The sequence below is a fragment of the Macrobrachium rosenbergii genome, chromosome 49 (genome assembly GCF_040412425.1).
Source record: "Macrobrachium rosenbergii isolate ZJJX-2024 chromosome 49, ASM4041242v1, whole genome shotgun sequence".
NCBI classification, from domain to species: domain Eukaryota; kingdom Metazoa; phylum Arthropoda; class Malacostraca; order Decapoda; family Palaemonidae; genus Macrobrachium; species Macrobrachium rosenbergii.
Genome location: NC_089789.1, coordinates 26,217,405 through 26,233,301, shown reverse-complemented (window position 1 = coordinate 26,233,301; position 15,897 = coordinate 26,217,405). Strand labels below are relative to the sequence as shown.

At 37.6% G+C, this 15,897-nt stretch overlaps 2 protein-coding genes across 2 annotated transcripts; one reads left to right on the top strand and one right to left on the bottom strand.

Annotated features, from left to right (window-relative positions):
• Positions 1-2,599: 2,599 nt before the first annotated feature.
• LOC136831993 (uncharacterized) lies at positions 2,600-7,239 on the top strand. The gene is made up of 4 exons (XM_067092475.1): positions 2,600-2,609; positions 2,848-2,918; positions 3,764-4,115; positions 5,579-7,239. The coding sequence occupies exons 1-4, from the start codon at positions 2,600-2,602 to the stop codon at positions 7,237-7,239; spliced, it is 2,094 nt and encodes a 697-aa protein (XP_066948576.1).
• Positions 7,240-7,541: 302 nt separating this feature from the next.
• On the bottom strand, positions 7,542-8,162 carry LOC136831992 (uncharacterized; the record flags this gene model as incomplete). Its single annotated transcript, XM_067092474.1, has 1 exon — positions 7,542-8,162. A coding segment is annotated over one exon (621 nt), but the record flags the coding sequence as incomplete, so codon positions are not given.
• Between the last annotated feature and the right edge of the window lie 7,735 nt (positions 8,163-15,897).

Here is a 15,897-nt window from a genome sequence, read left to right as displayed (position 1 = left end):
TACATAAATCTTCACATTTTCTCGACTTCTTTAATGAACGTCTCGGTCTGACTCTCATTTAACGCTGCAAAAGAATAAAAAAAAAAAGAAAATCCGCCGGTAGTTCCTGTCATTTATGCAGAACTTGGAATTCCCCTATGCACAGGCTAACAGTTACACAGGATATCACTTTTGATTCAACCGTTTCGAAATCCTCTCTTTACCTGGTTCAATGCCATGGGATACAATTCATATTGTAGACGTCCTGCAATATCTGTTCTGAATATTTTGTCATCCAATATAGAAGCTTGACTCTCTATGCATTCGGACTCTTTTGGAACCTTAGTTTTGTATTCCAAGTTAATTAGTTTAACAATCATGTTTTTATTACGGACATAGTAAAATATTTGTTATACAGACTATCTGACGATTACTTTCTCATTTTATAATCCAAGCGTAGCGACTTTAATCAAATGAATTTATTACGATACGGGGTTTCTTCAAGGGTATTTCTTGCATTGTGTTGTTTCTAGAATTAACTGAAATTTGACACGTAAGGAAGTGCTTAGTGATGTTGGATCGAATGTATGCTTCTAAGAAAAGTTAACTGAAATTTACTTGTACATTTATCAACAACTGAAGCTACAATATTTCTAATCGTGTTTCACTCGGCAAATATCCACAACCTTGATTCGCCTCAGAAAATATGGACTCGCTTTTTCGCCAGTGTGACATGTCGCCTGAGAAATTAGCTGTCATGGGCGTTCAATTACTTCTATCTCTTGGGTTCACGTCACTACGTACAATAAAAATGGAGAAAGAAAAAAAATGTACGAAATCATTTTCAGCAAATGCAACTAATTCTGGAAATACGAACATGGAAACACCGCGATGGCAGCACGACTGTGCTGTAGACTTTCCGTTTAACCCAGTTAAGTAATTTCTTTGACCACTGTCAGTGTAAAGATATGCAAGCTGGTTAAACTACTTTAATAATAATAATAATGTGTGTGTAAACTGTTTTTTTCGACTCGGCCAGAAAGATGTCAATTTAAAAGCAATTTTCTCCGTGGCACATTCCTCCTTTCAGTGAACCTCATTACGCGTGCTTCAGACCTTTTTCAACTGTATGAGAGGTTCCTGTTTATACAAGTGAATTCTGTTCATTATTTATCTTATCCAATTTGAAGTGCTTTTTCGCGAAGACGACACTACAGACGTCACGAAAATATAAAAACAGAAATTTGCAAGGCTTCTCCACTCTCAGATTCACCATGGTCGCTGTAGGTTCCCTCTTTACCATCCTCGTCAGTCTTGCATTTGCAGGTACGCTATCGCTCTTTTTTTCTTGTTATTACTTGCACGTGAAAACGTAGCATGTTCTCTAGTTGTCAGCATTCAGTGATTATAAGGAATTGGCTAAATTGCCTCTGAGGGTTGGTTTATAGAGATTTCAATACCTACAGTAAGTGTACTCAAGTTCATTATTTTAGGTAGAAAATTTTTCTCAGCGCCCTACAAGTATTAAATTAACTTAGCTTTTCGTCCTTCTCTAACTGTTGCCGCTTTTCACGGTAATATTTCTTATTCGACCTTATTTTTATGTAGGGAATATTCCCTCCGCCTCACAGCTGCATTTAGATTTTATTTAATCTTTTCTTACGATTCCCCAAGTTTTTTCCCCCTCTGGTTTCAATTCTAATATGTATTTGGCAAACCAAATATTAGCAAACGGGACGGACAAAGATACCGGGTTTTGGCAAATGAATCAAGAAAACCAATGAAAGGGAGCAGGACAAGGAGTATGAACAAGCTCTATTGTATTAGCAACAGTAGTCCCAACACAGATTTTATAAACCGGAAAGGTTACAGGGAAAGTGGAGAGAACAGGGGAAGCAAGATTAGGAAACGGAAAATAGGTAGAGAAAGGTTACAGATTAAACAGTAAACCTGGCGGACCTATAGAAAGTTACAGGGCCCAGGAACCATTAAGAAAAGAGAGACTATGGCAACAGAAGGAATGGGGTTCTAGGGTCAGGATGAGAGTGTTAGAATTCTGAAACCTTATGGAAGAATGATGGTATAGGAAACTGAGAACAACAGGAGGAGTAAGGTTATAGGAAACTGAGAACAACAGGAAAATCTTACAGAAAACTGAACACATGAGTAGAAAGGTGTAGGAAACTGAAATTGGCAGGAAGAAAAAGGTTACTGAAACCGAAAACAAAGGGAAGAGAAAAATTACAGGGAACTGAAGACAGAAAAAGAAAGGGTATATGACAATTAAATAAACAGTTAGAGAAAGGAAATAGGAAATGAAAAATGATACGAAAAGAAAGGTCACAGGATACTGTAGACGATGATCTCTCTAATACTCTGGAGTAAAGGCGAAAAGAATTAGCAATGCCGTCTGAAGGGAAGAAGTTTTAAAGTGTAAAATTGGAATGGAATGGAATATAGAATTTCGGCCAAAGGCCAAGCGCTGGGACCTATGAGGTCATTTAGAGCTGAAAGGGAAATTGAGAGTAGAAAGGTTTGACAGGTGTAACAGGAGGAAAACCTCAAAGCTGCACTGTGAAACGATGTTAGGAGAGGATGGATAGCAACATGAAGAGAAATTATGAATGGAGGTACAGTAAAAGGAATGAAAGGGGTTGTGCCTAGGGCCGAAGGGACGCCGCAAAGAACCTTTAGTTATGCCTACGGTACAGTGCACCGTGGAAGGTGCACTGACGGCAATATTCAAGCTTTGTCGGATAGCATGATAAAAAGTGACACAGCATTCACTGGGTTCGAATTACACGATGTTTAAAAATGACGTTTGCACTCCTCTGCATCCGTAAATTTTTTTATTTATATTCTTTACAGAATGGACCCGGGCAGCGCATCTGCGTGCAAACACTTGTGACTACAATGGCAAAATTTACTGGGGAGGACAGGCAAGTACAATAACCAAGAGAGTGCCTTCACTGTAGTTATGAAATTGCTTCTAAAGCTACTTCCATAATTTGTTTCTTTTGTTTCAAACTCAAGACTGCAAATTTTCGTTAATTCAAACTGTGAATTCGCTAACTCTCTTCAGAGCAAAATACGTGGGTATGATAAAATTGCCACATGCAGATTTAATACTTAAGTTAAATCTCAAAGTCGAATAACTTGAGGATTATGAAAGGAAAGACTGACTTTTATCAAATTAACGATTATTTTATCTCCAAAACGAACATGGCCAATTTTAGAAAGCTCGAATATCTTAAACCGGTGTACGAAAATCCAGTGTTATTTGCAATTCTATACAGCAATCATTATTTCAGTGATGCGAATTTATCATACCTAACAAATCTCATGCCAACACACACATGCGTAGTGTATATGACACAGCCTCTATGAATTTCCGCCATTCATGTTTCATCTGTGCTTAATTTCCCACAAATCTCCACTCATCTCCGGATCCCTGTCCTAGTTCTCATTGCAACAGGCCTGGGCCTTTTAGCTTTTCTGGTGTCCTTAGGAGCCCAGCCGAAACCCTCACACTCCTCTTTCGTCTACTTGCGGAACTTCGCCATTCCCCTTTTGGTATGATTTCTCACTCTACCCTGCTGCCTGACCCCTCATATTTTCTCCTGACTAAGGCTTCATTCTCTAATCAACAACAGCTTTTCATTTTCACACCATGATTCATCTCCGTATACCAACACATATCGTGTAGAAATACTAGCGAGGGTAACAAAAATATTCCTCGAGGCAAATTTTGGAATACTGAAAGCGCAAATCCTTTCCTCAACAGACAATCCAGTCTATTCCCGCGAACTGTGCTGAGGTAAAATGCAAATGGTATGCAGCTGGTCCACAGATAGAGCTTCTTCCATTAAGCGGCTGCGCTTGTACTCCAGCAAGAAAGAAGAAAGCTTTCGTGGAGCATATGTATGGGTCTGTGGCTCGAGCCATTGACACGAGTCCTCTCTCTCCTGAGTCAAGGGCCGTGTCGAACAACCAGTGCCAGTTCAACGACAATGTAGTTTGGGGCGGAGCGATAGTCGCCAGAATTGACGAAAACTGCGTCAGACTCGTCTGTGTGAAAGTAACGACTGGAGCGAGTTATCTTGAACCCCGAACAACAACAGCATGCAATTGCGCAAGTAAGTGAATCGTCTGTTGTGTATTTTTCCTTCCGCCTGCCCTTCAGCAAATTGATCATGTGCAAAACCGAAAATTGACCGATAAATAAAGCAATGAATTTTAATTCTTAACATAAAGGATGGCATTAAGTTTATAAGTGATTTTTGGACAGAAAACACTAAGAATACCTCAAATATTTATACCGTTTGTAAAAAGAAACAGGCAAAATAATCCCTATGTTAATCTTCTCCTGAATTTACTAATTATTACTAATTAACCACCAGTACAAAACTGGAAACAGTACTTATCGAAGCTTATGAAAGAATTAGCAAATAAAGATCTATAAATCTGTTTCCGGTAAATATAGAAGAAATCTTTAATTGCCCCATTTATCTCTTCCACAATAAGGCTTCTTCCGTACATGTGGTACCAAAAGAGTTTTATATATATATATATATATATATATATATATATATATATATATATATATATATATATATATATATATATATATATATATAGATCTATAGATCTATATATATATAGATCTATATATATAAGATCTATATAGATCTATATAAGATCTATATCTATATAAGATCTATATCTATCTATATATCTATCTATATCTATATGTATATATATATCTATATGTATATATATATATCTATACGTATATATATATATCTATATGTATATATATATCTATATGTATATATATATATCTATATGTATATATATCTATGTATATATATATATCTATATGTATATATATATATCTATATGTATATATATATATATATATATATATATATATATATATATGTATATGTATATATATCTATATATATCTATATATATATATATATATATATCTATATGTATATATATATATCTATATGTATATATATATATATCTATATGTATATATATATCTATATGTATATATATATCTATATGTATATATATATATCTATATGTATATATATATATCTATATGTATATATATATATCTATATGTATATATATATATATCTATATGTATATATATATATATATATATATGTATATATATATATCTATATGTATATATATATATCTATATGTATATATATATCTCTATATGTATATATATATATCTATATGTATATATATATATCTATATGTATATATATATATCTATATGTATATATATATCTATATGTATATATATATCTATATGTATATTTATATCTATATGTATATATATATCTATATGTATATATATCTATATGTATATATATAATATATATATATGTATATATATATGTGTATATATATGTATATATATATATATATTTATATATATATATATATATATATATATGTGTATATATATGTATATATATATGTATATATATATGTATATATATATATGTATATATATAATATATATATATAGCTTTATTTTGGATATTTAACACACCTTCATGTTCTCCAACAGTAACGACAACAACTACAACTGTAACATCAACAACAACAACCACAACAACAACTCAGCCAACCACCACTAGCTCATCGCCCTCAACTACAGCATCAACAGAAACCACCACTACAAGTTCAACCACAGCATCAACAACAACAGTCCCAACAACATCAACTTCAACCACAGCATCAACAACAGTCCCAACATCATCAACTTCAACCACAGCATCAACAACAGTCCCAACAACATCAGCTTCAACCACAGCATCAACAACAGTCCCAACATCAACAACTTCAACCACAGCATCAACAACAGTCCCAACATCATCAGCTTCAACCACAGCATCAACAGAAACCACTCCAAGTTCAACCACAGCAACAACTGCTTCAGCTTCAACAGAAACCACTACAAGTTCAACCACAGTATCAACAGATAAAACTATTTCAAGTTCAACCACAGATTCAACAACAGTCCCAACATCATCAGTTTCAACCACAGCAACAACTAATTCAGCTTCAACCACAGCATCAACAGAAACCACTACTTCAAGTTCAACCACAGCATCAACAGAAACCACTACTTCAAGTTCAACCACAGCATCAACAGAAACCACTACTTCAAGTTCAACCACAGCATCAGTAACAGTCCCAACATCATCAGCTTCAACCACAACATCAACAACAGTCCCAGCATCATCAGCTTCAACTACAGCATCAACGGCAACAACTACTTTAGCTTTAGCCACAACATCAACAACAATCCCAACATCATCATCGTCAACCACAGCATCGACAACAGTCCCTACATCATCAGCTTCAACCACAGCATCAACAGAAACCACTACTTCAAGTTCAACCACAGCATCAACAACAGTCCCAACATCAGCCTCAGCCACAGCATCAACAGCAACAACTACTTCAGCTTCAACCACAGCATCAACAGAAACCACCACTTCAAGTTCAACTACAGCATCAACAGAAACCACTACAAGTTCAACCACAGCATCAACAACAGTCCCAACATCATCAGCTTCAACCACAGCATCAACAGCAACAACTAATTCAGCTTCAACAGAAACCACTACTTCAAGTTCAACCACAGCATCATCAACAGTCCCAACAACATCAGCTTCAACAGCATCACCAGAAACAACTACATTGGCTTCAACCACATTGTCAACAGCAACAGTCCCAACAACAACAACTTCAACCACTGCATCAACAGGAACAACATCAGCTTCAACAACAACATCAACAGGAACAACATCAGCTTCAACCACAGCATCAACAGGAACATCAGCTTCAACCGCAGCATCAACAGGAACAACTATGTTGGCTTCAACCACACCATCAGCAGCAACAACATCAGCTTCAACCACAGCATCAACAGAAACAACTACATCAGCTTCAACCACAGTCCCAACCACATCAGCTTCAACCACAGCATCATTAGGAGCAACTTCATCAGCTTCAACCACAGCATCAACAGCAACAACCACATCAGCTTCAACCACAGCATCAACACCAACAACTGCTGCCACATCAGCTTCAACCACAGCATCAACACTTCAACCAAGCATGCTGCCACATCAGCTTCAACCACAGCATCAACAGCAACAACATCGGCTTCAACCACAGCATCACCACCAACAACTACTGCCACATCAGCTTCAACCATAGCATCAACAGCAACAACATCGGCTTCAACCACAGCATCACCAGCAACAACTACTGCCACATCAGCTTCAACCACAGCATCAACACCAACAACTACTGCCACATCAGCTTCAACCACAGCATCAACAGGAACTACATCAGCTTCAACCGCAGCATCAACAGGAACAACAGGCTTCAACCACAGCATCACCAGCAGCAATACTGCCACATGGCTTCAACCAAGCATCAACAGCAACAAGTGTCAACAGGCAACAACATCAGCTTCAGCCACAGCATCCACAGCATCAACCAGCATCACCAAACAACTACATCAGCTTCAACCACAGCATCAACTGCCAATCAGTCCCAGGAACTACATCAGCTTCAACCGCAGCATCAACAACAGCATCAGTTAGAACAACATCAGCTTCAACCACAGCATCAACAGAAACAACTACATCAACTTCAACCACAGCATCAACAACAGTCCCAACTACATCAGCTTCAACAACAGCATCATTAGGAACAACTTCATCAGCTTCAACCACAGCATCAACAGCAACAACCACACCAGTTTCAACCACAGCATCACCAGCAACAACTACTGCCACAGCAGCTTCAACCACAGCGTCAACACCAACAACTACTGCCACATCAGCTTCAACCACAGCATCAACAGCAACAACATCGGCTTCAACCGCAGCATCACCAGCAACAACTACATCAGCTTCAACCACAGCATCAACACCAATAACTACTGCCACATCAGCTTCAACCACAACATCAACAGCAACAACTACTGCTACATCAGCTTCAACAGCAACAACTACATCAGCTTCAACCACAGCATCATCAGTAACAGAACAGACAACTTCACTTTCAACTGCAGCGTCAACAACAACAACAACCACCCCAACAACAGTCTCTACTTCAAACACCAGCACACAGCAGTGTCACACTGATACTACCACAAAACCCTCAACTACAACAGTCACAACAACAACCCCTACAAGTGCTTCAGCAACTACGTTGTCGACCACTTCCGGCGATTCTTGTCATACCACTAAACCGGCAACTACAGCTTGAAACCTTAGGCTACCAGTCTCCTTAGAAACTGCAGACGAAGCGTGCATAAATGTTGCTTTTTTTTTTTTTTTTTTTGGAAAATATACGTTTCTAGAAATGATCATCGCAGGGGTAATGGCGCAAGTCAATCCAATATGAACTTCATTGCCATGTCTACAAATAACTAGATGAATGTTATTTCAGTTTTATTTTCACGTTGATTGCAGTATGTCTTTTCATTCGCGTAAAGTGATGTGATAGTCTCCTAATATTACAGAATAGTTAATATTAAACTGTAAAAGGAAAGATCTGAGAACTTTTATAATTGGTTTCATGATATATGAATAAATATAACAAAAGAGATACCACTAGTTTTCTAACTGCTATAGAAATGTGGGTTAACGTGACTTTGGTACCTACCAACCACAACACAATTTTATTTCGAAATATCAAGTAAATTTTGTAATGAAAGTAAAATGTCAAAGTTTAATGTTTTCTAGTATTTCAGAGTAACACTGGGCTTTATAAAATTCACTTGACCCGTGGAGAAAGTATCAAAGTTACGGCCGACTTTAAATACCATTCACTACATAAGAAAACTGTTGAGAATGATGGCAATTTTCCTCAGTAACAAATTGCTCTCTCTTCGTTAGGTGCCTACACTGTTCCAAGTTAATTTTAAATTACCTGAAAATGTGACAGTTGTTGCTGTCTTCCTGCAGTCAGTAAATTCCACTAAATATTGCAACTAGGGAAGGACAGAAAATTTCCATAAAATGAAGTCACTTTCAGTTCCCCTTTCGAATAAGAAGGAAATATAGAACCATGTCAATTTTTCCACATAACAGGTCAGGCAGCTGATTAGGAAGAGACTATAAGAGACGGGTGAAAAGTCAGTCAATGGAAGTAACTGAAAAAGAGGCCGACGGGACTGGAAATTTTTTTAATATTGACGTCACACCACAATGCACTGCACTTTCACCCGACTGAGGAGTCATTCAAGTAATCCTCAAACTCCATTACAATTACACGTTTTTGGCAACGTCGTGGGTTAGCCAGTCATCACCCTTGTATGAAAGACAGCGGGATGAGGAATACAGCAAAATTGACAGTTTAATGGCAAAAAAAAAAAAAATTAAATAAAAAATGTTATTAACTGTTTAATAAGCACTGCAAAATCATTTATTGCCAAGGAAACTTTACTTCCTCAAGAATTCTGAGTACTAACAAGTTTAAAGGATTAAGATAAAACAGATTCTATAACCTGCAGATTAAAAAATCTATCCTGTTGGTTATGTAAGTTAGGGCAAGAACAACTGTCTTTGTAATAGAGGTTTTCTTATTTACTGCTGTCCTCCGAAGAGCGTATGATGTACTCACAAATAAATCTAACCCAACATCTTTCAGCATGGTATTGCTCACAAAACCGTTCCCCTTACCCGTTCATAACAGGCAGGTGAACTTTGACGAGTAAGAGTGTTGGCCAGCCTCTCCTTTCTCGAAGTTAAATGGTCAATTTTCATTAAATTCCATGCTATGCCAATTCATCATCTAAAAATCTGTCTTGACCGTGTAGAATAAAAGAAACTAAAGAACTAATACTTTCCTTATCTCGGTCAAAAGATGCCCTACCTCAACCACATATTGGTGTGGAAAACAAGATATTTGAGCAGTCAAAAACAGGCCTAGTTAATGACAGGCTTTGGAGGTGAAATAATTTAGCAAAATATGTCACTGCCACGGTATAAATACAGTGATCAAACTTCTGATTACATTTTTTTGGGAAAAAGTTAAACTAGTGAGGAAATTTAATTCCAAAAATCAGTTTTCTCACTATATAGCATTGTAAGCGAAACAAAAATTTGATTAGGCAAAGAAGTGGCACCACTTTCTCGCATCATTGTCTTCTAATACCAAATTTGTTAACTAATCATATAACAAATAACTATCTTGTGAAAAGTAAAGGGTTTGAGTGTCTTGAAAGACAAGAAAGATTGAAAATATCCTGGAAAAAGGCAAGAGAATATTCTGGAAGAAGTCAGGGAAGATGGAAAAATAACAACACGGAGACTTCACCACTGATGCGGACTTTGGGTGCAGAATTCTATCTGACCAGTGAACTATTCTCTTGCCAGGAGCCCGAGTATTACCTGTGGGGAGTGGAGGTCCCCAACCCCACTCATACTCTGGCGAAGTCATCAACTTGAAATGGTTTAAAGTCTACACCTTTTCATCCTTAGGGGTATTAATGGCATGAAAAGGGGAATATTTGAGAACTAGTTACATGGACAAAGTATTCTTACCTCATTTGTAATCATACCCCCACACTGATGTTAACGATCCCAATAAAATCCATTCCAATATCAAATAATTCTTATTGACGCTTGGCAAATGGAGAAACTTAAAACTTGTACAGGGTCATGAATCGAGCATTTCATTGAAGACTCACCATTACTCAGTTACTCAGTCACGTTTGAATAAGCATGCTGTCTAGCCTAAATATCCTTACTGAACACAATTTGCAAGGATACTGTGGAGAGGGGAGAAAGTTTAAAAACATCTACTAAAGGTATGGCTAGTCAGAGCTCAACACCAAACTTTCACCTTTGGTTTCAGTGATGTCGGGTACTTGAACTCACTGGAGAGGAAACATCTAATTGTTGTGAAAAAAAAAAATTCATTATCATCACAATTCATCGCCAACTCTCAAATGATTTAAATATAGCAAAAAAATAAAAATAGAACAATGGCTCTTGCCCAGTCTGTGCAAAACGAAGAGAGAGAGAAGTGGAACGGTTCTCTCAACCTAACAAATCTCTGGAGAGGCTATCAGCTATGACATTACTCTTCCCCTTTATATGGTCTATTTCCAGATAATAATCTTGTAATTATAGGGTCAATAGGAAGAGACGTTCATTCTGGTTCTTAAATCTCTCCATATAAACTATACAGTTAAAACAGGCCCACTATGTGCATAAATCTCAAAGTGTTGCAAGGCTGAAACTAAACCAAACAGTTCCTTCTCAATAGTTGAATAATTTTGCTGGGTTTTTTCAGCTTCTTCGAATAATAAGCGACTGGGTGCTTCATCCCGTTCACTTCCTGCGATAAGACTCCTCCTACACCAATGTCACTGGCATCGATCGCTAAATTAAATTCCCTGCTAAAATCAGGTATCAATAGTGAATCATTACGGCCTTTCATTTGTTGAAAGGTTCTATACGCTCGCCACCAAATACGAAACTACGTCCCTTCTTAAACAGGTTAGTTATGGGAACACTTACTTCTGAAAAATTGGGCACAAATCTACGGAAATATGAAACCATTCCGAGAAATCTCATGGCCTGCTCTTAGTTGCTGGGATTGGTTAATTGATCAAAACTTCTGTGTTCCCATCTTTTGGACAAATCTTTCCAAGACCCATTTTATGACCTGAGTGAGTGATAGAGGTTTTCCATCAGAATATCAAAAGATCATCTAAATATACGACACAGTTGTCGATGCCATTTAAAACTTTACTCATTAAACTTTGGAAAGTACTGGCTGCGTTCTTTAAACCAAAAACCATAACACTGGGTTTGTAACTACCGAACGGTGTTGTAAAAGCAGATATTTTCCGAGCCTGTTCACTAATCTTAGAGGTACTAGCCAATAACCTTTGGCCAAATCAAGTTTGGAACTGAAACTGGCATTTCCGATTATACGTAAGCAATCGTCAATCCTGGGTAGGGGAATTACTTTGCTTAGTTACACTGTATACTTTTCTGAAATCAATGCACAGCCTATCTGATCCATCTTCCTTTTTCACCAGAGCTACCGGAGAACTTCATTTATTCTTGCTAGGAACTATCAAATCATTATCTAGCATATACGTAATTTCTTTTCTTACCGATTCTGAATGCTTTCTCTGGGCTCAGACGATATGGACTTTGTCTAATGGGTTTTGTGTCCTTTAACTCAATATCATGCTGTAAATTCCTAAAAGATTAGTTAGACCCAATTTATCGTTAAGAGTTTCAGGATAATTCTCCAAAACGTATTTCCTAGAGTTTTTTTTTTCTAAGCTAGGGTTAAATACCTTGAAATTCTTGAACACATCGGGATGATAAGGTGTGGAAGCTGCAAGTTCGATACCTAATGCTTTCATCTTGTCCCTGAAATACTTAGACACAAAATTACTGCCATTCTCACTTTGTACGACGCGAGGAAGACCAACTTAGAAAAATAGCTCAACAAGCGATTAACTACGGTTTTTGCATTACACCTTCTTACTGGGAATGCTTCTGGATAACGGCTTAGTCTATCAGTGATTGTTAATAGATATTCCCTCCCTTACCTCTAGGCAAAGGTCCGGCCATATCAATAACAACGTTCTCAAAAGGTTCACCTATCGATGGAATATTGCGTAAGGGAGCCCCGGCCCAGGGGATTACTTGGTTAGGTTTACCAGCCGTTTGACATTCATAACAACTTAGAACATATCTTTTCACGTCATTTCTCATCCTACTTTTACACTTGAAGGTTTTTTTACACCTGATGTCCGTGATCATCATGCGCTAATTTCAAAATTAATTTGCGAAGCTTCCACGGGATTACTAGTTGTTTGATAATCTTCTCTTTTCAGACTGACTTATGACGAACATAACGACATAAAACTTCGTCTTTTAGAGAAAAGGTTTCCTTACAAACATCATCGAGCTTATCATCCAGTTCACATTCAACAACTTGAATGTGAACTGGACTTAGCTCATCCTTACTCAAAATGTTAGTGCCTAAATCATCGCAGCAACTATTTACATGAGGCCACTACATCGACTACGCCTACGTCATTTTAACTCGGGTTGCCGGTGTCAAAAATCGCTTACTGTCCAACAGCAGAGTCGATATATGGCTGTTCAGTGTTCCGATCAGACGAAATATGCTAGAAAATCTAGAATTATGGCAGACCGGACCTGCTCAAAAGATGCCAATGCCAGAGTGCCGCGCTCCCCCTCCCCGGCTCGGACAGTGCTGCCCGGGCGAACCGCATCCCCCCGCCCCTTTTAGCTAACGACACTGGTGCCTATATAGGCTACCGAAATATTCACAAGCATGACAACCCCCTACCATTAAATTCCTTCAGTGAAATATTCAGTTGTTACCTAGTGAATGCTTCTACAGAAGTTGTTTGTAGAGAATGTACGCTAAAATTATTAATTAATGACCTAACACCTTAAACTTCACTTGCAGCTGTTTAAATGGCAGCTTCGGGTAATGATTGTGACGCGTGTTGAGACCACCCGTACATGTTTAAAATCACTGGTTATGAAGGATTCAACCAACATGAGCACCACAGAAATTTTCGAGGACGTGTCCAACGCAGCAACAGAATATCCTGTGTTTACATTAGAAAGCAAGATATATATATAATTTATAATTATATATATATATATATATATATAAATAATATATATATATATATATATATATATATATATATATATATATATATATATATATATATATATATATATATATATATATATATATATATATATATATATATATATATATATATATATATATATATATATATATTCCAGACGAACTTGATACATACATATATGTCATGTCTCTCCTACCCTCCTGATATATATACCTGCCCCATTCCCACCCGGGGTGGACAAACAGGTATGCAGGAGGAGGGTGGATGTGTCATGCTCCCCTACCCTCCCGATCCCCTACCTGCCCCGTCCCCACCCGGGGCGGATAAACAGGTTTGCAGGAGGAGGGTGGATGTGTCATGTCTCCCCTACACTCCCGATCCCCTGCCTGCCCCGTCCCCACCAGGGGCGGATAAACAGGTTTGCAGTAGGAGCGTGGATATGTCATGTCTCCCCTACCCTCCCGATCCCCTACCTACCACGCTCCCATCCGGGCCGGACAAACAGGCTTGCAGGAGGAGGGTAGATATGTCATGTCTCCCTTACCCTCCCAATTCCCTACCTACCCCGCCCCAAAACAAGATCCACTCGGATTTTATTATTATAGATAGCTGGGAGACCAATGTTTGGTGACGTACAACACAACTGATCTACAGAATTTCGATGTCATGCTGGCAATTTGTGGATGTATTTCTTGTAGATTTAATTTCTCATAAACGCATGAAATTTTTATTTGAAGATGAAAACACTAATAATCTCCCTTTTCTTGGCTCCATCATTACATGAGGTAAATTGTTTTCCTCGTCACTTTATAGAAAAAATTCACATTCTTGACTAGGTATTTTCTCTTAGATTTTACCAGATCTACAGAATAAAACCACTTTTCAATAAAACATATTTGTTCCAGCTTCGTCACATATAATCACAAAATCCGGAAATTGCCTAATCACATCGCTACAGTTTATATCCAATCGTAATATTTAATAAAGTTAAATTCTTTCTTTATAAATATTAGGGTTCACTCCCCAGATTAATAAATTAGTATTATGGCTATTAAAAATGATCAGTAATACCTTATATTTACGAAAAATTAGTTTTAAAGTACGGAAAACTTGACAGAGTATTGGGTAATTCCTATCAGCAGACTTTGTCTTCATTAACAACTTCACAACTGGTTCTTACCTCAAGAAGAAGAATTCACCCCAAGTTGTTCAAGTGTTGCTTATCAAGTTGCCAATACTCGTTAATCTCCATATAATATCGAGGAATAGGACGAGATTGCCACTCAAAATGCCGCACTCAGATGTTTAAGATCGCTCCCACCAACAAGACCAACGGCCTACACACACGGAATAAAAGTTACTACTGAATGGACTGAGAAAGAGCTTCCGAGAGGCTCTACCCTTCCAAAACGAAGTCTTTACGGAAGCAAATGAAACAGAGCTTAATGGGAGTACAATGCATACTCAGCTGTTTACCCTGGAGCATTCCTCATACTGGTTGTTTTAGTATGTTGGGTTTTACATAGTTCCTTTGCATTCATCAGAGTCCATTCATTTTAGCCTTGTTTCCTCCTAACACATTGTCTGCTCAAATATTCCTTTTATATTTTGAATTAATCATCATTTAAACATTATCAAAAGCTTTACTAAATTCTTTAAACATTAAGCTATGACTGGGATTATGAAACCATTGCTGAACTTTACGAAGACAGTTTCAGATCCACTAACTGCACAGACCACGAAGCGACGCTACACCTTTGTAGCAGGTCATGTGTATAAAAGTGAATCTTCAGAGGTGGTCCTTCTCGTCGGTCTAGGAAAGGAACGACATCTTTAAAAAGTCCGATTGGGTTCAGTGGACCTAAGCTATGAATTGTGTACCTGGTTGTTAGTCTATGCGGGTCCCAGTTTGTGTTAAAAGAAAGAGAGAGAGGAAAAAAATTAAAGCATGTGATTGATCAGTACGCCGTCAAAATGTATGTCATGATATCCTAATTAGGAATGGGAGGTCCAGAGCAAAACCAGTCCGGTGTGAAACCATTCGTAAGGTGTTCTCTCTCTCTCTCTCTCTCTCTCTCTCTCTCTCTCAGATAAATCGCTGTTTGTTTCTTTGCTGCTTGTCTAGAAATTGTGTGCAAAAAAACCTGTCAAGTACAGGTTCAGTTGCAGTGTATAATTGCTTATTTTGTGTT

Bases quoted from the DNA above. Each gene is read 5' to 3' on its own strand.
- LOC136831993 (XM_067092475.1), top strand. The intron at 2,919-3,763 runs GCAAGTACAATA...TTTCCTCAACAG, and splicing joins AAATTTACTGGGGAGGACAG to ACAATCCAGTCTATTCCCGC. The intron at 4,116-5,578 runs GTAAGTGAATCG...GTTCTCCAACAG, and splicing joins AACAGCATGCAATTGCGCAA to TAACGACAACAACTACAACT.